The 23,668-nt window shown below is 38.6% G+C and overlaps 1 protein-coding gene across 3 annotated transcripts; it reads left to right on the top strand.

The window, feature by feature from the left end:
* Positions 1-33: 33 nt before the first annotated feature.
* On the top strand, positions 34-21,957 carry DCLRE1A (DNA cross-link repair 1A). 3 transcript variants are annotated; one of them, XM_059398641.1, is made up of 10 exons: positions 34-74; positions 650-1,770; positions 3,951-5,651; positions 7,996-8,129; positions 9,213-9,331; positions 12,604-12,744; positions 14,245-14,390; positions 15,186-15,340; positions 20,162-20,303; positions 21,327-21,957. In XM_059398641.1, exons 2-10 carry the CDS (start codon positions 1,305-1,307, stop codon positions 21,485-21,487), a joined length of 3,165 nt encoding a protein of 1,054 aa, XP_059254624.1. In that variant the 5' UTR covers positions 34-74; positions 650-1,304; the 3' UTR covers positions 21,488-21,957. The 3 variants fall into 3 exon arrangements, with proteins under 3 accessions (XP_059254624.1, XP_059254623.1, XP_059254621.1); XM_059398640.1 differs by lacking the exon at positions 34-74 and adding an exon at positions 237-308; XM_059398638.1 differs by lacking the exon at positions 34-74 and having other exon boundaries at positions 317-1,770.
* The last annotated feature ends 1,711 nt before the right edge of the window (positions 21,958-23,668 follow it).

Here is a 23,668-nt window from a genome sequence, read left to right as displayed (position 1 = left end):
CCGCCCTTAGGCCAGGGTCAGCCGATTCGACACGGCACTGGCAAGAGGAAGTTGTTCCCGCCAAGACACCAGAGGTAAAGCGGGTAGGGATATCCTCATGGGATGGGGTTTTAGTTTTAGTTTTTTGTTTTTTTTTTTTAAGTTGAGAGTGACTGGCAATGGCTTTGACTTATACACAAATACAGTATCTTGTCGCCCCGCAGTGCTGAAAGTGCGAGCACGAACAGATTGTCAGCGGAGCTGGGGGAGGGGGGTGCCGAGAGGAGCGGATGCAGCTGGAGCTACTCCCGAGGGTGTACGGGTGGCAGGTGGGCTGGGGCGAGGATCCGGGTGGCCTGGGCCTCCGACTTCAGAAGCGGAGGGCTCTTTAAAGCTTTTATGGAACCGGCTGTGCTTGCAGCTTACTCATTCCCTGCCTTAGAAGGGGTGAGGCCTTTCTCACTGCAAGTTGGCCTTGCAGCCTCCTGAGCTGAAGGAGAAGGCAGAGCAGGTGGGAGGCATCAGGCAGGTGACCCTTGGTTTTGAGGCTCGTGGAGAGAGGGCTGACTACATCTAGGGTAGACCACTTCTGCAGCTGGAGTTAGGAGTGTGGGTGCCCTCAATGCAGGCACAACTTCACATATTTGAATTTTGTTTGTTCATTGTGCAGTGTGTGCTCATTGCTGCTGAAGAAGACACGGGACTGACCCGGGAAGCGAAGTGGTCAGATATCCAAGAGACAAGAAGGGCAATTACTAACCCTCCTCCCCCTATTCACACACCTCTTTGATTATGGTGTGATTATGGTTGTACTAGCAAGCTGAGATAGCCGTTTCATGTTTGGAAACCCTGCTATGCAGATTGCCCAGAGACTGTGGTTTTATTTGTGAATAATTTGGACAATCGTCCAGTTGAAAGGGAACGGACAGGAGCTTTATAACAATTTTACAAAGCTCATTCTAAAGTTAAACTCTTGGACCTATATTTTCTATGAGTGCTTAATTTTCAAAGTATTACTGATTTTTATATTTATGAATCAAGTCCTTGGAAAGGCTAACACACTGGAATGAAATAGTGGTCGCAATGAGAAAATTCTCAGATGCTACCCCTGGGGTTTATTCTCTTAATTTTAAAGTGGTATAAATGGAATAGCTGGTGTTCTCAGGTATAAGGTTTGTAGTTTGCCAATATATTCATTACCAAAGCTTTAGATTCCCATCAAGTTAGTGGGGGTTTTGTTATTTTTTTCCCCCTCAGCAAAATAGTCCCATTAAAAATTTTTATAACAAGAAATAGATTCTTATTTACTTAAAAATCATTTTGCCATGTTAGAAGATGATTTTTTGGAAGAGGACATCTGGGAATACAAATCTAAAAGAAAACCAAAACCAGTACATACAAATAATTGCTCTGAGAATATTCCAAAATCTGTTGAAAAAGCAACAGATGGAAAATACCAGTCAAAACGCAACAGAAATAAAAAAAGAACTGCAGAACTTAAAGAGAAGACAAAGGACCCCGAAGTGTGCCTCGGAGAAACAGATAGTCAGAATTCCATAGCTTCTAGTCAGAATTCTAGCTGTGGAGATGGTATTCACCAGTCCCAAGACAAGGAGACAACTCCAGGAAAGCACAGTAGGACTCGCAAAAACAAACAAGTATCTCCAAAGATACGTCCAGTTTATGACGGATACTGCCCAAATTGCCAGATGCCTTTTTCCTCATTGCTAGGTCAAACACCTCGATGGCATGTTTTTGAGTGTTTGGATTCTCCACCAGTCTCTGAAACAGGTAAGACGACAAAAAAAGGGAGTAGTCTTTAAATAGTCTAAAAAGCCTGCATTCAGCCGATGAATCAGTCCAATAGAACGAGCAAGGCAAGCAGTTAAGTGAAAGGGAGATGAGGCACTGAAGTGTAAATGACTTAGAAGGAAACAAGGAAACCCTTCTTGAGGAGGTTAAAGAGATCCTCGTCAGTGGTTTAATTGTAAAGAATGTTGCAAACTTGAAAGCAATTGAAATGCATTGTATTATTTCGTAGAAGTCCCTAAACATCTCAGTGATTTTTCATAAATGTTAATTGAGCACAGACTATGCTGCCTTCGTTCCGCTTACTTACTTGACTCTCACAATGACTGCAGAAGGTAGGTGGTATTGACGTTTTACAGATGAGCATTCTTGAAAGTTAAGCTCCCCACTTGTTACCTTTTGTGAAACAGAAATTTAGAGAATTATGCATATAGTCGAGTCTTGTAAATGTTGAATTTATCATGCTGTTTTACAGGAAGGAGATCTGGGAAGGAGTCTTAGATTTTTAAGATTTGAATTAAAAATGTGCCAAATGATAACTGAAGTAACGTTATGCTTTTATTATCTTTTGAGATATATAATGTCATGTTTAACATGTAGGTAGTCCTACTTGGGAGTATATGGAGAATGCGTTGTTAGGATGATTTGTATATTTCAAAGTTATATATACCATATATGGATTTTCAAATCTCAAAGAGTTAGAATTCAGCAAAATAAATACATTACTCAGTACGGCTTTCATGTTATTTATGATTCAGAGGACATCTTATTATTAACCTCTAGCTATTTTAAAGTACTGTGTAAAGACACAAAAGAACTTAAAAAAAATTTGGTATTAGCTTTTTTTTTTTAATATTTTATTTATTTATTTGACAGAGAGATCACAAGTAGGCAGAGAGTGTCAGGCAGAGAGAGGGGGGGAATCAGGCTCTCCGCTCAGCAGGGATGCTGAGGCAGATGTGGGGCTTGATCCCAGGACCCTGAGATCAGGACTTGAGCCCAAGGCAGCTGCTTAATCCACTGAGCCACACAGGCGCCCCTGTTATTAGCTTTTTTTTTTTTTTTTTTTAAATAAAGTGGAAATCTCGTCAAATGCTGCTAATTTGCTTTTTAAGTGGCTTGAAAATCAGAAATGGAAGTTGGAGTCTCAGGGTGAGCTTCTCAGGGTGAAATGTCTTTGATGAAGCCACCTCAAAGAGATTTTTCACTGACTAAACTCCTTTGAATAGAATCTCAGATGGACTGTTGAACTGAATTCTGTGCCACAACAAATAACTTTTATGAAGTGGTTTTAAGTTAAGCAGCGAGGTCTTCTAATTTAATGTAACGTCTTTTTTAGGAGGGAGAGTGGGTCATTTTTTGGATAAACCTGGAAATTGGGGCACTTGGCTGGCTCAGTCTGAAGAGCATGCAACCCTTGATCTCGGTGTCATGAGTTCAAGCCCCACACTGGGTGTAGAGATTGCTTAAATTAATAAAACTTAAAACAACCTGGAAATTAACATACAAGGGGTTACGCCATGATGGTTTACAGACTGTTTCTCTATTATAATGTTACGACGGGGAATACGTCCCCGATTATTAAAGCTCATCAAATTCAATTTCAAATCTTAGAATCTAAACTATTCAGTGTATGAACAGCTATAACTAATTAAGATATTTATTACTCTTATTATATGCAGTATAAATATTAAATAACGGACCCTAATTGGGTACTCTAAATTGTCACAAATCCGTATTACTTGATAAGATAAAAACTGGGGTTGAACTTTAGTTCAACTAGTGAACTAACCTTTTTCACTCTTTATTACCGGAACAATAATGAACTAGTGAGCACCTATAAACACCTTGTGTAAATATGGAGGGTAATTGAAGGGGCTCATGTTTGTGAGAGTTACTAAGGGAGGAAAAGGTGTTAGTCTTAACAAAATTTTTTTGGGAAAACAATCATCTGAAAAGAAATTTAGAAAAGTATTTGATTTAGAGATAATAACTAGCATGTTGCAAGGCCATGCTGGATTATTATTATTTTATGCTGGATCTTTTGACTGTATAAAGATAGGTATGGTGCTAAGGCCTCAAAGTAGGACTGAAGACTTTCCACTTAGGTTTTAAAGCTGTCGCTGCTTTGATCCTGCATTACCTTTTTTTAAAATTTTCAGAGTGTCCTGATGGTCTTCTGTGCACCTCAACAATTCCTTCTCATTTTAAGAGATACAGTCACCTCCTGCTGGCTCAGAGCAGGGCAAACAGTAGTTCCTTCAGCAGCCCACTACCTGGGTCAGAGGATTGCTTCAGTGAGACTAATTCAGGCCTTCTCTGTGACCTTGAGGAAAGATGGTCTCTGCATCAGAAGCCAACGGAAAGCTTAAGAAATGTTGCAGCTCACCCCTCGTTAGTGACACCGTGTCTAAGGAAATCTCAGTCTCCATCTGAAACCAGTAAAAAGATTTCTTCTTCTTCGACAGCTATCCAAACGTCCCAACAAATCCCACTATTTCCAGAAAGTGTTAATAAGGACAACCTGGTAGGAGTCGGTTTGGCTCTTGCTGAAGAACGAGACAGCCAAAGCAACTCAGAATACATATACTCCCCACTGCCAGAAAATGACTTTAGTAGCTGTGAAATCTCTTATTCTCCACTTCAAAGTGATGAGGAAACTTACAGTATGGATGAAAAGCTGGGCGATTCGCAGCAGGAGATACTCTTGACGGGGAGCTCTAAAGATGGCAGCGTGGAAGAAGATGACAGCCCCTCCACTTTGTTCCGAAAACTCCATGGGTCCTTCCTGAAGGACCAGCAGAAGAGCGGCCCCTACTTGGACAGCTTCTTAACTCAGGATAAATACCACGAAGTATTGTATAAATCCAGCACTCTACCTGATTCATCTCAGCTTCTTTTCCAAAATAGGGATGTTTTCCCGTGCGATGACCCTGGGCACACCGATAATGATTTTGCGCTGTTTCCATCTGCTTTAGCACAAAGGCTTACTTCTATTTATCAGGCCGCTAATGCAAAACTTGGTAAGCCAGAATGTCACCCATCTCAGTCAAATAAACAGAAACTGCTAGTTGAAGAATCAGCTGTTTGCAGTCAGGTTTCTCTTCCGTTGCTTAATAGTGAGATGCCCAAAGCTCTCGAGGGGCAGGGAGAAGGGGGTCTTTCTTTGCATCCAACCCAAAGTAAAATTAGAAAATCATCAAGTAAGAACGTCAAAGCAAAGAACAATGCTAATTCAGCATGTGTCTGCAGAAAGGCATTGGGTGGTCGACCAGACAGTAAAGTTACAGTTCCCAATACAGAGAATTCTTCCAGTTCACTTAATACTCCCGAGTCTCAGAAAATGTTGCCATCTGGTCCCAACTGTCCTGCAACACCGCCTTCTTCCAAAGTAATGAAACAAATGGATATAGGTGTTTATTTTGGACTACCACCCAAAAGAAAAGAAGAGAAATTGCAGGAGGGAGGTGCAGTGGAAGGGATGAACTTAAATCCAGTTGTAAGTCCTAATGAAAAGAGGTCCCCCCGGCAGCGCAAGAGGAAAGCAGAAAAATCTTTAAGTGATTTAGAATTTGATGCAAAGAATTTAAGTGAGAGTCAGGCCTCTGTAGAACTTCCTAGTGAGAGGTCACGGCATCAAAGAAAGAGACCTAAAAAGTCAGATTCACTACAGGAAGGAGAACATCAGAAGAGGTCACATCAACTTAACAGGGCAGAAGCCAGAAGAGTCAATTTAAGGAAAGACAAAGTCTTGGTAAAATCACCTTACGGCAGGCTGCAGAGAGAGAACTCGAAAATCCCAGAGTCACCTAATGCAGGACAATTAAGAACAAGGACATGTCCATTCTATAAGAAAATACCTGGTAAGTTGAAATACCAATACTTTACGTATCTACAAAGAATCGGCTTTCAAAAATTGTGTGTTTATTGCCTATGTTGTGTGTGTTTGTACAGAACAATTTTTGTATGTATTTCCTTTGTTTTTTATACATCATTGACTTGTAACATGGATTTTTTTTGCCTATTTAAATGTTTTTGTCCCATTCAATTCAGCAAACTTTTATTAAACATATTTTGTGAACAACATACTATACTAGTAGGTAGATTTCACAGATTTGACCCAGAGGAGTAAAGGTCAGCTTAATATGGAAGGAGAGGCTCTCTGTAAGTAATTATAATAAAAACATATATAAATTATAATTAAATTTAATTAAAGTGAAGTAACAGTCTCTAAGCGCTTAAGAGAAATACAAAGTGCTAAATAGCCTCAAAGAAGGAAAATTAACAGATTGTATAGATCATAATAAATGCTGAACATTTTTTTTTATTATGTTCCATTAGCCACTGTATAGTCCATAATTAGTTTTTTTTTTCCAAAGATTTTATTTATTTATCAGAGAGAGAGGGAGAGAGAGCGAGCACAGGCAGACAGAATGGCAGGCAGAGGCAGAGGGAGAAGCAGGCTCCCCGCCGAGCAAGGAGCCCGATGCGGGACTCGATCCCAGGACGCTGGGATCATGACCTGAGCTGAAGGCAGCTGCTTAACCAACTGAGCCACCCAGGTGTCCCCATAATTAGTTTTTGATGTAGTGTTCAGTGATTCATTGATGAAGTGTAACACCCAGTATTACACTTATCACTCATCACAGCACGTGCCCTCAATACCCATCACCCTGTTACCTCCTCCCCTCTGAAACCCCCCAATTGTTTCTCAGGGTCCATAGTCTCTCATGGTTTGTCTCCCTCTCTGGTTTCTCCCCCTTCAAATTTCCCTCCCTCCCCTTATGGTCCTCCATGCTATGGCTCGTGTTCTGCCTATGAGTGAAACCATATGATAATTGTCTTTCTTTGCTTGACTTACTTCACTTAACATAATCCCCTCCAGCCCCATCCATATCTATGCAAATGGTGGCTCTTCATTCTTCCTGATGGCTGAGGAATATTCCATTGTGTATATGGACCACATCTTTAACCATTCAGCTGCCAAAGGGCACCTCGGCTCCTTCCAGTTTGGATGCCAGATATTTTTAATCCCTTTCATAATAACTTAGTTTCTCATCCTTTTTTTATTTTGTAAGTTCGCATGCCTTCATAGATGAGTTAGACAAATACGTCCTAAATGAATTTTATGAAACCAGTAATTCTTATCCCAAAAAGGATATAAAATCTGCCAAAATATACCTGGTTTCAGAAAGATTGTTTAAAGTACTTTGGTAGTCGCAATCCATAATTTGCTCAAAAGGTTTGTGTAGGGATTATCATATTTGTACATCACAGCACCAGTTTTGTTTTTTAGTTCTTATGGCAATGAATTTTCTGTATTTTAAGTGAGCCTGAGACTAGTAGGCCATATGTAGTGATAAGCCTCAGTGAGTTGTGAAGGTGGGTTTGTTGACTTACCTATCACAATTCACATGTTTGGTTATTTCTTCCATGAACACTTTCAGAAGAGCTCAGCCATTTTTTTTTCTTTATTGCTCCTCTAGGTAGCCTGTCTTTGGCATTTATTTTCTTCTTTCCCTTCTTCCTCCCCTACCTCCTGTTCTCCACAATGAAATTCAAATGCTACGGACAAGCTGTCCATCTGTTACTGAACTGTGACCCAATGGAAGGCCACGACCACTGTAATATGTATGATTATTTGGGCCTGTGATCATTTCTGCGCCAGTATCAATTGCCACGATAGAATAATACAAGAAGAACATTAGCATTTTCCTTTCGCTGTTTCGCAGAAGCAAAGGATTTTGGGTCAGTAAAAAAAATAATAATAACTCATTTGTAGCTTAATTAATTTTTTTGGTACAGTTATTCACTTAAAAAAATACAAGCCTGGGTGCCTCCATTGGTTAAGCATCAGACTCTTGGTCTCAGCTCAGGTCTTAATGTCAGGGTCATGAGTTCAAGCCCTCTGTTGGGCTCTACGCTGGGCATGGAGCCTACTTAACAAAACAAACAAACAAAACTAAAAAAAAAAAAAAAAAAAAAAATTTTAAAAGCCAATCCTGGGATGTTTAGTAGAAACTTAAAAGACTAATTTTCATCTCTAGTATGCCTTTTTGCTGAATTTATGTTGCATAAATTTTTAAGTTATGACGTTAATTTGGAATCAAGATGTAAAGACATTAGGGGTTCACTGTTTACACTCAGACTGGCCCTTTTTCACGATGTTGCCTCTTGCTCAAGCAGCTGTGTGCTCTTTTGTTGCAGGGACTGGCTTTACCGTGGACGCCTTCCAGTATGGACTAGTTGAGGGGTGCACAGCCTATTTTCTCACGCATTTTCATTCTGATCACTATGCTGGATTGTCTAAAAACTTCACATTTCCAATTTATTGTAGTGAGGTAAGTGTTGGCCTTCCTAATTCTAAATTTATGACGTAGTGAATTTCTAAGCGATTTGGTTAAAAAAGAATAACATTTGAAGATCTATCATTCTACTAGAAAAGATGTGAGAACACAGATTTCCACATTAAGATTCTCAGATGAGTTACTGTCAGTAGTTAAAAAAGACTTTTTTAAAAATGCTTTAGTATATGGCAACAGTAAACAACCTTACAGTGTAACTAGAACACCTAAGTTCCATTCAGTAACATTTATTGATGCCCAAAAAGACATTCAGGGGGAAATACCCAAGTTCAAGGAGCTCACAGCCTTTTGGGGGACACATTCACAGATACACTGCAATGGAATTGGTATTGTGACCAAAAACGGTCACCAGCCAAGTAGAAGAAAGTGCTTTATTCTGGCCCAGGCCAAGGTTAGAGAAAGTTTCACAGTAGAAGAGATACCTTGAGTTAATTATTAAAAGGTGACTATTTTAATGTCACTACTAAGGGCTTCTACTAGAATTTAGTTTAATCCTCAAGCATTCTTGAATTATTTTATTGAAATAAAATGAATTTCTTTTTATTAATGAAGCAACCAAGGCTGGGAGAGATTAAGTTATGTGCCCTAAGTCCAGAGCCAATAATGGCAGAGTCAGAATTCGCAGGTCTGTCTGATTCCAGAACTAGGCAGAGGAAATAGGAGAGGACATCCCAAGTAGAGAGCAGAGTTTGCATTCAGGCATAGACATCTGAGAAATCTACGCATTGCAGGCTCTTCAGATAATTCCCAACGGCTAACCGTGAGATAGGGAACAACAGAAGATAAAGCCACAGAAATGAGCAGGGGCCGGTCATAAAGGGTTTGTATGTCATCTGGGGATGAGGGACTTTTCACAGGTGAGGGAGAGTCCGTGAACTGTGTGTAAGCAGAGTTGTGACAGAGTCATGGTAGGAAATTCTTCTGGCATTCTGGAGGGTTTCCATGAATGTAAGTAAGTGGGAGAACAGAGACTAAGATGCTTGGTTCTAAACTAGATCTGAAGTAAAAGACTTATCTAGTGTCCTACTGTATCAGCAATAAGCACATTCTGTTTTGCAGATAACTGGAAATTTGTTGAAGAGCAAACTTCACATACAAAAACAATACATCCATCCGTTGCCGATGGACACGGAATGTATAGTAAATGGTATAAAAGTTTTTTTGCTTGATGCCAATCAGTAAGTATTAAAGTTACTTTCTGACTAGCCTAGTTTTAAAAAACTATTTAAAATAAAATAAAAACATATTAGTTTGGGTATTAAAGAACATTCTTGTATTGGAACTAATATGGTTGATATTTTAAAAACTTTGAGTAAAACAAGTTTCTCCTTCTGAACAAAACAATGTATGCAATTACAGAATCAGAGATTAATTGTACTGAGAAATCCTTTAAATGTTACCTAATTCATTTTTAATGCATTTTAAATTACTGTCCTTGACATATGAGACCATCTTATTTTTTAAAAAAATATTTTAATGTGATGCTGCTGTTTTGAAGAGCTAACCTTTTGCCATTTTCTTTATTTTTTAAATTTTTTTGCTATCTTCTTTAATATCGCTTTTATAGGTCAACAGCTTGCACTCCATTTAGATACCAAAGGATTTTTCCTCCCTTTTAAGAAATCCTTCAGGCTTTTAATACTAAAGACTTGGAAGATTTTTTTTCCTGGAAGTAGTTTCCCTTTTCCCCCTCATTTTTTCTTTTTAGTGTAAAGCACTGTTGGTATCCTGTTACCAAAATGCAACTGTCAACTGCACTTCTGCCTTGTTTTTATAGGATTTTAGCCATCACAGGTACTTTAAGAATTAAAATTAAGACTAGGTCTCCAAAAATCCAGACCCATGCTCTGTCTTCAGGTTGCTTTTAACTTTTTGTCTGCTAACTTTGCTGTTGTTTCTTTTTTCTTTTCTTTTCTTTCTTTTTTTTTTTTTTAAAGAGGGAGTGGAGGGGGCAGCGGGAGAGGCAGAGAGAGAATCCTAAGCAAACTCCCTGTTGAGCGCAGAACCTGATGCAGGGATCCACACAGGGCTCAATCTCACCACCTGCAGATCATGACCTGAACCTAAACCAAGACTCAGATGCTCAACCAACTGAGCCACCCAGGCACCCCTGCTGGTGCTTCTTTTTTAATCAATGATTTTAACAGCCCAAGTTCTGATATTTTTAGTTAACTTTATTAGGTACAATTTACATAAATGAAATAGACCTATTTAAAGTGTTTGCTGAATTTTGACAAAAATGCACACCCATGTAATACCCACTATAGAAAAATATAGGAAATTTCCCCCACCCCAGAAGGTTTTACTTGTGTTCCCGTCAGTCCCCAAACCCAACTCTAGCTCAGTCAGTCCCCAGTCAGTCCCCAAACCCAACTCTAGCTCAGGGGACCATTGATCTATATTCTATCACTATGTCTTAAATTTGTCTTTCCTAGGGATTCAGTGAAATGAAATCCCATAGTATCTACTCTTTAGCCTCCAGCATCTGTCACTCATCATGTTTTTGAGATTCATCCATGCTGATGTGTGTATCAGTAGTTTGTTTCTTTTTTTTTGCTGAGTAGTATCTACTGTAAGGGCACACTAAGATGTCTTTATTCACCTCTTGATGGACAGCTGATTTTTGTGTATTGAACTTGTATCCTGAGACCTTGCTAAACTTGCACATTAGTCATAGTAGGTTTTTTACAGATTTCTGAAAATTTTCTGCACGTACTATCATGTCATCTGTAAATATAGACAGTTTTGTTTTACTTTTTACTTTCTGTTCAGAGTGACAAGTCCAGCTTGTCTATGATCCTGGATCAGACCTCCAGTAAAGTGTTGAATGGGAGTGCTGAGAGCAGATACTACCTTGTTCCTGACCCTACAAGGAAAGCTTACAGTCTTTCTCCCTTTAACTTGATGTCAGCAATACAGTTTTCGTAGATGCCTTTTTATCAGGTTGAGGAAGATTCCTTCCATTCCTAGTCTATGGAGAGTTTCTAATCATGAATGGGTGTTGACTTTTGTCAAGTGCTTCTTTAGCTTCTACTGAGGTGATCACATAATTTTTCTCCTCTATAAGGTTAACAGGGTAAACAATAATGAGGAACTTTTTGAATTTTAAACCAGTCTTGTTTCATTGGGTTAAACTCCACTTAGCCTTTAAAATATATATATATTTTTGGGGCACCTGGGTGGCTCAGTTGGTTAAGCGACTGCCTTCCGCTCAGGTCATCATCCTGGAGTCCTGGGATCGAGTCCCACATCGGACTCCCTGCTCGGCAGTGAGTCTGCTTCTCCCGCTGACCTCTCTCCTCTCATGCGCTCTCTCTCTTTCTCAAATAAATAAATAAAATCGTTTAAAAATTAAAATAAATAAATAAATAAATAAATATTGAAAAATATATATTGCTTTAGAAATAAATATATTGCTGGATTTGATATGCTAAATATTTTGTTAAAGACTTCTTTGTCTGTATTCATAATGGATATTGGTCTGTAGTTCTTTTAATAATAATTTTGTCTGGTTTTGATATTAGGATAATATTGGCCTCACAAACTATTCCCTCCTACTCCATTCTGAAAGTTGTTGTATAGTATTGGGGCTATTTCTTCCCTAGATGTTTGATAGAATTCCCCAGTAGTGATTGCGGTCTGAAGTTTTGGGGAGGGAGGTAAGAGGAAGTTTTTAGTTACAAAAGTAATTATTTCCTTTCACAGTGAAGTTTCAGATTGAAAGTTCTGTGTGTTTTGGCAGTAATTTCCAAGCCCCAGTGTGTCCCCAAGACCATGCTGAGGCTCAGTGGTTCTCTAGAAGGACCCACCGGACTCAGAAGGGCTGTTGTCCTTACAGTTTTAGCGACAGGACAGATTAAAATCAGCAAAGGTGAAAGGCAAATGAGGGCCACGTGCAGGAGAAAGCAGGCACAGGTTTCCGGAAATCCTGTGTCCGACGGAGGAGCACCGATGCGCTGGTTCCCCCGGCAGCGGCGTTCACCACATGGGCCACGCGTGGCCAAGCAGGGAGGCTCATCTGAGCCTTGAGTCCAGCCAGGGCTTTCACTGAAGGTCAGTCCTGGACACATGCAATGCCTGTGTGACTTGCCTTAGCTCCTCAGACTCCAGTCCCCTAGCGCAAAACAGACAGTTGATGCCAAGGATGTTATCTATGGTGACTGTCCAGTTAAACTAGGGACACACAGGCCCCTGCCTCATTCAGGCATACAAAGCGCTCTTATCAGGCAGAATATTCCAAGAGTTCAACTCCTCTCTCAAGGGCCAGCCAAGGACTAGTCCTCAAGGCAGGCTTAGGTGGGGAAGTGTGGAGTTGGAACAAACAAGCCGAATTAGCCCTTTCCCACACACGTGCTGTGTCATGTGTATTACCTTGCTGAGCGTGGGAAGCCCTCTTCCTTCAGCTGCCTCGTGTGTGTTAAGACTATTCCTTTGAAATGTTTGTGTTCAGCTGTCCAGGTGCTGTCATGATCCTGTTTCATCTTCCTAATGGTAACGTCCTCTTACACACGGGCGACTTCCGAGCAGATCCCACCATGGAACGTTCTCGTCTTGCAGGCCAGAAAATCCACACGCTTTACTTAGATACAACGTAAGAGAAGCTTTCTTTGTGTTTTCCCACTGACAATATTTGCCCTGATTTTTATGAACAATGTATATGGTTGCTTAGGTAATCAAAACAATGGCTTATTGTAAAAAAAAAAAAAAGAAGAAGAAGAAGACAACTTATTGTCAATTACCATTTTAAGACCATTTATCAAGAACTGCTTTTGAAAAAATACGTAGTGGCTTAAGAACAAATTTGGGATGACATGTCTTAACTAACTACAACTCAGTTTTTTCTTTTCTGTGGTTTCCTTTGGTTTATGTGAGAATCCTGTTACTGAAACAAGGAAGAAAAATTGGGGGGCAAACTTTAGGAAACACCCTTTTAGTTTATCTTTTCAAAGTTCCTATGTAACTATTAAGTATAATTGTGAAGAAGAAACAGAGGCCAAAATGTGATTCTGTTTCTGAATATTCAAAATCACTTTGTTCCTTCTCCAAAAGGTAATTTATAAGTGACAGCTTTGAATTTCTAAATGTTATAAACATAATGGTACTAGCCATTTTTTATTACATTTTAAAATACCTCATCAATTTGTTAGAAATGAATTATGTTGACTATTTCAACCTGTTTTGAGAAGTGAATTTGGATGGCATACTTTAGCAAAAAAGATGATCTTCCCACATCCAGTTTTGTAACACTGTAGCTAATTTTTCCATTCTTTTCTATGTACTCTCAATAAATTAAGAAAATAATAAGTAACCCCCCCCCTTTTTTGCCTCGTGTTCTCTACATAGAATTCTGAATTTCTTTGTGAGTTTTTCACAAGAGAAGACAAATGTTTTCTCTTCTTATGGCTGACTAGCAAAAACAATATTTTTTTATGTTTGTACTTTATTACTTCTTTTTTTAGTGAAAAAATGCTTAATTTTCATCCCAAATAGAGATAGCTATCTAGTAGTCTTAGGGTTAATTTTTCATTGGGTGTTACTGTATTGAGGTAGACTGGATTTGTTGTATTGTTGTAATACTCCATATATTTCTCTATCTCCTCAGAAGAGCAGATAACCATGTGAATATTAACTCTTTGATTTAAAACTGCTTCATTAAATTCACATTTCATTTTATTATTTTAAGAATTTTTTAAACTAAATCAGAATTCTTTAGTTCAAAGACAAATCCTGTCATTTGTATTTTCTTCAGTAGTGACTAGAGTTAAAACAAAAAGATGCCGAGGTATACAATTCACAGCTAAACTAGCCAGCTAGAAATGCCCTTGAAGCAAAAGAGGCAATTTCCTTATATGAGGGCAATAAAAGAAACACACTGTAAAAGCCGTATTGGAAATGTAGAATTCCATCATAAATTATCTATAGCTCGTAACAAATATTTTAACCACAGGCAGTGGAATGACCGCAGCGGGGTTAATGTATTACAGTACCGTTACGAGTAAGTTTGCTAGAGCTTGGTTTCTAAAATAGCATCTGCCTTAAAGCTGTGGCTTTTCTGTTGCTCATTTATAAGTACCATATTTCCATCTTACAGATACTGCAGCCCAGAATACTCCTTTCCATCTCAGCAAGAGGTTATCCAATTTGCCATCAACACTGCCTTTGAGGCAGTAACTCTAAACCCACGTGTTCTCATCGTCTGTGGCACTTACTCTATTGGAAAAGAGAAAGTCTTCCTAGGTGGGTGGTGGTTGTCTCTAATTTACATTAATATATTATAAAGATCAGATTCTCTTTTGCATAAAAGCCCTTTCAGTCTGGGTGCGTGCACTCGATCCTTATTTCCTGAAATGGTGCAGTACTACCATTGAAGAAAAATTTGATAGAGTTGGATTCATTTAAACTTTGAAAGGCTTTCCTTAACGGAAACCCTTGTTAAGTGTGTTTGTGGTAGCCTTTACATCTGCAGAATGTTTACAGAGCAAATATCCTCACTACACTAGTATTTCAGGGAACTTTGAAAAATGACAAGTGCAAAGTCACATTGCCGCCTCCTTTGGGGATAACCATCAATTATTTTAGAGAACATTTTTAGTTTTTGTACATAAATGATTTTAGATATGTAATTGTAGCTTGTCTAGATGGCGTTATACTATTTCACAAAATACTTTCTGTGTCTCCCTAATTATGGTCACGTCATGTCAGACATTAAAATATGAAATGATAAAGCCTGGGTTTTAACTCCTCCAACTTTGCTGCTTTTCCTCTACCCCTTTCTGTATTTCTTTTGCAGTTTTTAAATACTAGGTCTTTAAAAAGAAATTCTTTGCATTTCTCATAATTTACTTCCTACAGTTAACCAACAAAAGTATTCAGCCTTTTTGAAATATAGCAAAAGCATGACATGAATGTTTTGAATTTTTGTTGGTGTTGGTGGTGGTAAATTCTTATTTTAAATTTTGATTAACTTGTAACTTAATTATCTTTTTCATAAGCTGCAGTTTTACCATTTTAAACCTTTTCCTTTGCCTGTAGCCATTGCTGATGTTTTAGGTTCAAAAGTGGGCATGTCCCAAGAAAAATATAAAACCTTGCAGTGCCTCAACATACCAGAACTTAATTCCTTCATCACTACAGACATGTGTAGTTCACTGGTTCACCTCCTCCCAATGATGCAGATTAACTTTAAGGTAAGCATCCACGAGACATGCATTTTTAGGATGGACTAGAAAAGGTAATACAATGATTATAATCTGGAATGCCATCATAGCTGCATTTAATGCAGAGGAATTCAATTATAGTGGAGTCATAGTAAACCTTGTGCTAGAAGATCTTTTAAGTAGAAATAGAAATGTTTTTATTTGTTGTGTGTGTGCAGCTGTGTGGAGTAATTCATGGACCTATAGGAACTGGAGAATTATTATAAAAGAAACAAAAATAGAAAAGTATGCAACTATCTGCTCATCCAAATCTTCTGTGTTTAGGATTGTGTTCCATTTCTTTCCATTGAGTGTGGAAATGAACAGAGAACTTTTCTTCAGATCTTTTCTGTGTTAATATTAATCCCTGATAACACTGATTTATGTTGGAATATGACTTGTTGTAAGGATTAAATGAACCAGCGGAAGTGTATCCTAAGAGCAAGTTCTGGTATTGGCTTTGAGGTGTGGATTAAGATACAGAGAGGTTGGGACACACACTGGCTGGCTCAGTCAGTAGAGCATGTGACTCTTGATCTCAGGGTCGTAAGTTCAAGCTCCACGCTGGGCACAGAGCCTACTTAAAAACAAATAAATAAGAAAAAGATATCTGTTAGGACCTCACTGTGATTTGGGGGACTTCTCTGTCAGATTTATTCATATACTAAGATTCTTTCCATTTACTAACATTTTGATAATCTAGCAATGGAATACATCAGACTTGTGTATTAGAAACAAATCAGAACATAATGTACACCAAAGAATGTATTTTCACTTTTGCTATAATTTCATGAACTAACTTTTATAGAACTTTTTGAAATAGCTTAGGATGTCCATTACTGTATCTGCCTTATAAATAATAACATTTAAAATTTATTGATAAAATGAATATTTTAGCTCTATCCCTGGAATTACAAGGAAATTGTAACTGACAGAAATCCTTTCTTCATGAGATTAAGGTGAAATTTTTATGGCCTATCATGAGTATATACTTCATAAAAATTTCAGGGATAAACAAGGCAGTGTTCTGTCCCTTTAAAGCCATGTTTGGAAACATATTTTAAATTTGGGAGGCTGCTAATTTGTATGGCGGTTAATGAAGTGTTAATTATAAAATGAACATTGATATCTTGAGGAGATAGCATTATTTTTAATGATTTTATCTTACAGTTTTATTTCCTACTAACTTAGTTTGTTCCATTTGAACAAATGATCCATTTAGGAAGATAGCAGGGGTGGAAGAGTCAGAGTTTTATAGAAACGAAGGGACTAGAACTTTTCATGAAAGAGTTTTTAAGGTTCCCAGTGCTGCAGGGAGGTCATATAAGGAGAGAATGGCAATTTGGCGATTAGAACATCTTAGGTGACCTGCACAAAAAATGTTTTAGTGAAGTGGTATTGGGAGGAACCAGATGGCATAAGGCTAAGAAGTCAATGAGAAGGTGTAAATAGCCTAAAAACATGAAAAAAGAAAACCAACATTACTGGGGCGCCTGGGTGGCTCAGTCAGTTAAGCGTCTGCCCTCAGCTCAGGTCATGATCCCAGGGTCCTGGGGTCGAGCCCCACATCAGGCTCCCTGCTCAGCTGGGAGTCTGCTTCTCCCTCTCCCTCTGCCCTTCTTACCCTCTTGTGCTCTTTCTCAAATAAAGAAATAAAAAACCTTTAAAAAAAAAAAAAAGGAAAGGAAAAAAAGCTGATGGTCACATGAGACTGTATTTTTGTTAGTACTTAAAGGCAATGTTTTGCCACCAAAAATAGTTTTGTTGCATCAGAGCCAATGCCATTTTGTGAAAATGTCAATGGATACGATTTTCAGTGTTTGTAAGGCAGGCTTGAAAGCCCTAGAAACCCCATAAAACCATTCATGCTGCCGAGTTTGACATCCCAAATCCACTTATGTGATACGGATGGACTACCACCTCTGATTTAAACCCAGCCAACCGAATGTGGTAAGACATTATAGTAATAAACAATAATGTAATAGATGATCATTTACCTGTGAGAAACAATTCTAGGGGCATATACCAAAATCATTTTTGTCACAGATAGGTTACCAATAGACAGACAAGTCATGGATCAGAGACTTTATGTTGACTAGATCATTCTTTTTTTTTTTTTTTAAAGATTTTATTTATTTGAAAGAAAGGGAGCATGGCGGGAGTGGGGGGCACAGAAGTATAGGGACAATCAGACTGCCCGCTGAGCAGGGTGGCTGCACCGCTGATCCCAGGACCCTGGGATCATGACCTGAGCTGAAGGCAGACACTTAATCAGCTGAGCCACCCAGGCACCCCTTGACTAGTTCATTCTTAATAAAATTAATAAAATGGCAGAAGTTCCCAGATTGTGGTTTATGATTTAGTCAGTGGCTACTGGCAGCCTTTTCTGTGTGTTTGGGTTGGATGAGAATCTCTTTCTGTTTGTGGCATAGGTTAATGATGTTTTTGTGGTAACTCTAATTTGTTTTATGAAAAGCATAAACTCTCACTTAATTCTACTGAATAATTTTGTGGAGCAAATAGGAATGGATGTGTTTGATGACCTGTATTGAAAAGTGGACTCTCACTTTATGATATTAAATGTGTAATTGCTCTAAACCTCAGTTTTGTATTATTTCCTTTTCCCTTTAGTTACATCCTAGACTAAGCGAGACAAAACTCTGAAAATTTGTAGAGCCAGATTATAAGGAAAGCTTAGTTATTGATCCATAACTTAAACTATTTTGTGGCGAGGCAGTAGTTAGTAAGAAATACGACTGTTTAAATGGTAGGTATTGGGCTCCTGGGGGGCTCACTTGGTTAAGCAGCTGTCTTTGGCTCAGTTCATGATCTCAGAGTCCTGGGATCGAGCCCCATGTCAGGATGCCTGCTCAGTGGGGAACCTGCTTCGCCCTCTCACTCTCCTCTGCCTGCCACTCCCCCTGCTTGTGCTCTCTCTCTCACTCTCTGGCTCTCTGTGTCAAATAAATAAATAAAATCTTTAAAAATAAATGGTAGGTATTTAAATTAATAAGAGATCATTGATTGATACAGAGGAGAAATCAGAAGATTATTTAATTCACCAATGAAATATAAATATCTGATAAACACAATCAAATGTTTAGCTTCTAACTAGTAATCAAACATAAAACTAGCAAAACAAGGATATGTTTGTCTCCTACCAAATTGGCATACTTTTAAAAAAAGTAATATTCCGGGGCACTTGGGTGGCTCAGTGGGTTAAGCCTCTGCCTTCAGCTCAGGTCATGATCTCAGGGTCCTGGGATTGAGCCCCACATTGTGCTCTCTGCTCGGAGGGGAGTCTGCTTCCTCCTCTCTCTCTCTCTACCTGCCTCTCTGCCTACTTGTGATCTCTGTCAAATAGATAAAATCTTAAAAAAAAAAAAAAAAGTAATATTCCTATGCTGTGGCTTAGAGAAATTAGCACTCTCGTCCACTTGGGTAGAATTAGAAGTTAGGGGTAAATCCTTTAACTCAACAATCCCATTTCTAGGAATTTCTACTCAAAATGAGTCCTTTGTGAAAAGGTCAATCTGCAAGACTTCTAGTTGCTAATGGTATATAGATGATGAGAATTAGAAAAAGTTAAGAAAGGAAACATAGTTTCCATTACAAAAAAAAAAAGACCCAAGTAGGTTTTTTTAACCATCTCCCTTCTAGGCTCTAAGCTTCCAGAAGGTTGAAGGGCTATGTCTGGTATCCACCACTCTGACACCCACAACATGGCCTGATCCTGAAACAGACATATATTAGATGAGGAATGAGTAGACAGATACATGGGTTTGTCTTTGTTTTCTTCAGAACTTTCTACCAGCATCTCCTACAAGACTTTAATAATTCAGAATATGGGTGATGAAGGAAGAAAAAGCAGAGTATGGATGATGAAGGCAGGAAAAGCAAACCTGGGGAAATCCAAAATGATACCATGGGCAGTTTAGATTTTTTTATTATTTTAAATAATGCTAAAACTTTATTATTAATTTACAATAAACCCTCAACACTGGGTTTTGCCTGAAGACCAAAAGTATCAGACTTTTCTATCTCTGGTGCCATCACTGTTTTTATTTGGATTTTTCTTATCTTTCAAAGATTGAACCTTGGTCGTTGATTTTCAGATTTCATCAAATGTCATCACTTTTGATAACTTTAGTTTGGTTGTATTAGGTTGTATTAGGAAAGCATAGTACTCCGAATTGTAGCAGCAGGAAAAGTTTTGCAAGTATTCTAGTTCATGTTTAAAGAGTGAAATGGAGTAAGACCCTGAGAAGAGTGCTAGTGCACTCTTTGAAATGTACGTGCATGTTGAATGTAATGCCGCTCATAGACTCATTCCCCTCTTTCTCTCCACCTGTCAGTCCTCCGTTGTACATATGCATATGGATCTGTTTGGGCTGCTGTTTACCAGTGTTAGTATTGGTACCTCTAACACCCTCACAGTATATTCAATATCCTAATAGTAGTAGGATTTGGAGAGTTCCTTCTTTCTATTTTCTTTTCTTTCTCTTTCTGTTGTTCTTTCTTTCTTTCTTCCTTTTTTGGTAGCTATCTGAATTGTAATCTTTCAATTCATAATTCTTATGTGGCCTCACTTTACTTTTTTTCAGGCTGCGCTCAAGCTTATTTAACTTTAGATAAAGGGAAAATTTTTTTTAATGATTCTGGTTTTTTCTGGAAGTACGGCTCTAGGTTATTGCAAATTAATGTGTACAAGGTGTACACTACCTAAGACTATACCCATGTGATCATTCTGTTTTATTCCCCATAACCCACCTTCACTGACTGTTAAATAAATATTCTGTTTCTATTTAACAGGCTTTACAGAGTCATTTGAAGAAGTGTGGTGGAAAATATGATCAGATTTTGGCTTTTCGACCTACGGGATGGACACATTCTAACAAGTTAACGAGGATAGCAGACATTATTCCCCAGACCAAAGGAAACATTTCAATATATGGTATAATTATTAATTTTTTTCACTTTTAATGTTTGTTACGACATTTTTAAAAAGGAACTGTAAAAATTAGATCTCAGAAAAATGGACACTGGTGGATCTTTAAAAATCGAGTTTCAAATTGCTCTGCACTCTCTAAAGCTGTCCCTGTAGTACGTCATACACTGATAGACAGGAACATGGCAGGAGGAGAAAGTCAAGGGCTAATAAGACATGGTTCGTTTGCGTGCTTGATGCTGTGTCGCATCAAAGACGCATAGAAGAGGGGCGGATGGTGCCACTGGGCCTGGAAGCTCAGGAGCCACCCACTGTCCAACTGTCAGCAGGAAGACTGGATTAGATGCCATGACGGCAAGAGACAGGCTTGACTCCTTTTTCTCATTTCCTGGTGGAGGTTTACCTTTGTCCTCAGAAATCGCTTATTGTAATCGTGGCTGATGGAAACGTTTTTGATATGTCCCTAGACCAGTGACTTAATTTCATCCCCTAAAGATCCCAGTTAAAGCAGGACCCCTCCTCCCTTTCTCTGTGCCACTTGATCTTTAGGAAAGATAAAGGGATTTTTAAGATTTTATTTATTTATTTATTTTGCTTATTTTTTTCCCGTGTACAAAGCTCAGGGACTAGATTCTGCTTACTTGCTCTGGAAACCAAGAGTCTCTTGCTTGTCACTCTTCACATCTTTCTCCTAATTTTTCCAGGATATTCCTGAAATCCATAGCTGAGTGAAGTGCTGCAGAGAAGTCTAATTTAAAAAGAAAGCCTGAGTCTATAGAAATACATACGAAGTGTCTACATAGAAAAGTAATAGGATTATTTAATGTTCAAAGTTTCTGTATCATTTTAATGTTTTAATCTTTATTCTCCATAAAAGTCATTAACACACTTTTTTTTATCAGAAATAAAGTACCAAGGAGTTTTTGACAATACTCTGGATTGCTTTCCTTTTTTATTTTGCTTTGGGCTTGTGTATTTTTTTTTTTAAATAATTGGATTTTTTTGTCTGCAATATCTTTTGTGTTACAGGAATCCCTTACAGTGAACACAGCAGCTACCTAGAAATGAAACGCTTTGTTCAGTGGCTGAAGCCCCAGAAAATCATACCGACCGTGAATGTTGGCACCTTGAAGTCTAGGAGGACAATGGAGAAATATTTTAAAGAGTGGAAATTGGAAGCTGGATATTGATGTGACCCGAAAGGACTCAGATCTAGTTAAGTCACTTAGGTAGAGCTTGTTACTCGTTAAACATTTAGTGATCTGAAATATGCTGTGTGTGGAAAACCTTGTGAAGGCTGCTCGGATAGCTTGTTTTCTCATTTATGTGTAGTATGTGTGCCGCCGAAGCGAGCACTCTCATTTATGTTTAAATAGCGTGTTGCTGGTGCCAGGCATCTCTCAGAATCATCAGTGATGATGGAGACTGGTCTCCCAGGCCCTGGATTCTTGCTCCTTCATCGGGACCAGGTATCCTCTGCATCTAGCCTCAGGAGAGGCAGCAAAGGCAGCCTTAGGGACCAAAGGACTCATGATCATAGATAAAGGACACTGAAAGCTTTATATATAAGTAATTATGTATCTTTAAAATTATTTAATATGGAGCATATTTTTATGAAATAACTTTTATAATGTACTTAAATAAAAAAATCTTAAATTTGCCATAGTGTCTTTTGGTTTTTAGGATTTATAGCTGTGATGTTCATGCAATTTTATTTTATTTTTATTTTTATTTTTTTAAGATTTTATTTATTTATTTGACAAACAGAGATCACAAGCAGACAGAGAGGCAGGCAGAGAGAGAGGAAGGGAAGCAGACTCCCCGCTGATCAGAGAGCCTGATGCGTTGCTCAATCCCAAGTCCCTGGGATCATGACCTGAGCTGAAGGCAGAGGCTTTAACCCACTGAGCTACCCAGGTGCCCCTGTTCTTGAAATTTTTTAAAAATTTCAAGGGAAATAATTCAACATTTGATACTAAAGAAGAGGATTCAGAGAGCCTAGGTAATCACCTAATAAAGGATGGCGAAAAGTTTGCATGAATAGATGTTATCTGAACTGTTTACTCAAGATGTCAGATAACTAGAAATTCAGATTTCAGCTTTGTTTTTTAAGTGAGATTATATAATTCATGAATCTTGATGTCGCCCACCACAGACAAAGTAGCTGATCCCAAATAAAAATTCGAGAGAGGGGCGCCTGGATGGGTCAGTGGGTTGAGCCTCTGCCTTCGGCTCAGGGCATGATCCCAGGGTCCTGGGATCGAGGCCTGCATTGAGCTCTCTGCTCAGTGGGGAGCCTGCTTCCCTCTCTCTCTGCCTGCCTCTCTGCCTACTTGTAATCTCTCACTCTGTCAAATAAATAAATAAAATCTTTAAAAAAAAATTGATACAGGCCAATGCATGTTAAAAATGTGTTTATGGGATTTAAATGAGAAAACACGTATAATGCACATATGCATGTGTGTATATGCATATTTTTATACTACTTCTAGCAATGAAATTATCTGGGGGAATTTCTTTTTTTTTTTTAAAGATTTTATTTATTTATTTGTCAGAGAGAGAGCGAGCGAGAGCGAGCACAGGCAGACAGAGTGGAAGGCAGAGTCAGAGGGAGAAGCAGGCTCCCCGCGGAGCAAGGAGCCCGATGTGGGACTCGATCCCAGGACGCTGGGATCATGACCTGAGCCGAAGGCAGCTGCTCAACCAACTGAGCCACCCAGGCGTCCCTCTGGGGGAATTTCTTAATTGATGTTTTCATGGAAAATTATTTCTAGTAATGATTTCAGTAAGGATAGTATTCTCCATGAACTTTATTTTCACAAGCTTGGATTTTACATTGCTGTGGAGGTCAGAGTTAGAGGGATCACATTTTTTTAAAAGATTATTTATTAATTTGATAGAGAACACAAGCAGGCAGAGAGGGAGGTGGAGAGAGAGGGGGAAGCAGGCTCCCTGCTGAGCAGAGAGCCCTATGTGGGGGCTCAATCCCAGGACCCCAGGAGCAGGACCTGAGCCACCCAGGCGCCCCTAGAGGGATCACATTTAAGGGAGGAAAAGCTTTTAGGGGCACAGTGGCAATAAGTCCAATTTACCTGTGCTCTCCACTGACTTCAATTACACATTTAAAATATTTTAACTTGTTCGGGTTGTTGATGTTTTAAACTTTTTGTAACTTATAAGTTGTTCCAACTTACAATTAGAAAAAACTTTGTGTAGTCCTCAAAAACAGGCATTTTGGAGAGATGGTCAAGTCATTTATAGTCATTTTAGTTTATTATTTGAGTAATGTTTTTTTTCTTAAAACTGTCCTTTTTCATTGGTAAAAAGATTTTTCATGATTTTGGAGGTTTGACTTCGAAAACCCAAGCATG

Source organism: Mustela nigripes, chromosome 4, assembly GCF_022355385.1.
Source record: "Mustela nigripes isolate SB6536 chromosome 4, MUSNIG.SB6536, whole genome shotgun sequence".
In the NCBI taxonomy this organism is placed as follows: Eukaryota; Metazoa; Chordata; class Mammalia; order Carnivora; family Mustelidae; genus Mustela; species Mustela nigripes.
Note: the sequence above shows the minus strand (reverse complement) of the source record. Positions and strands in the feature narration are given on the sequence as shown.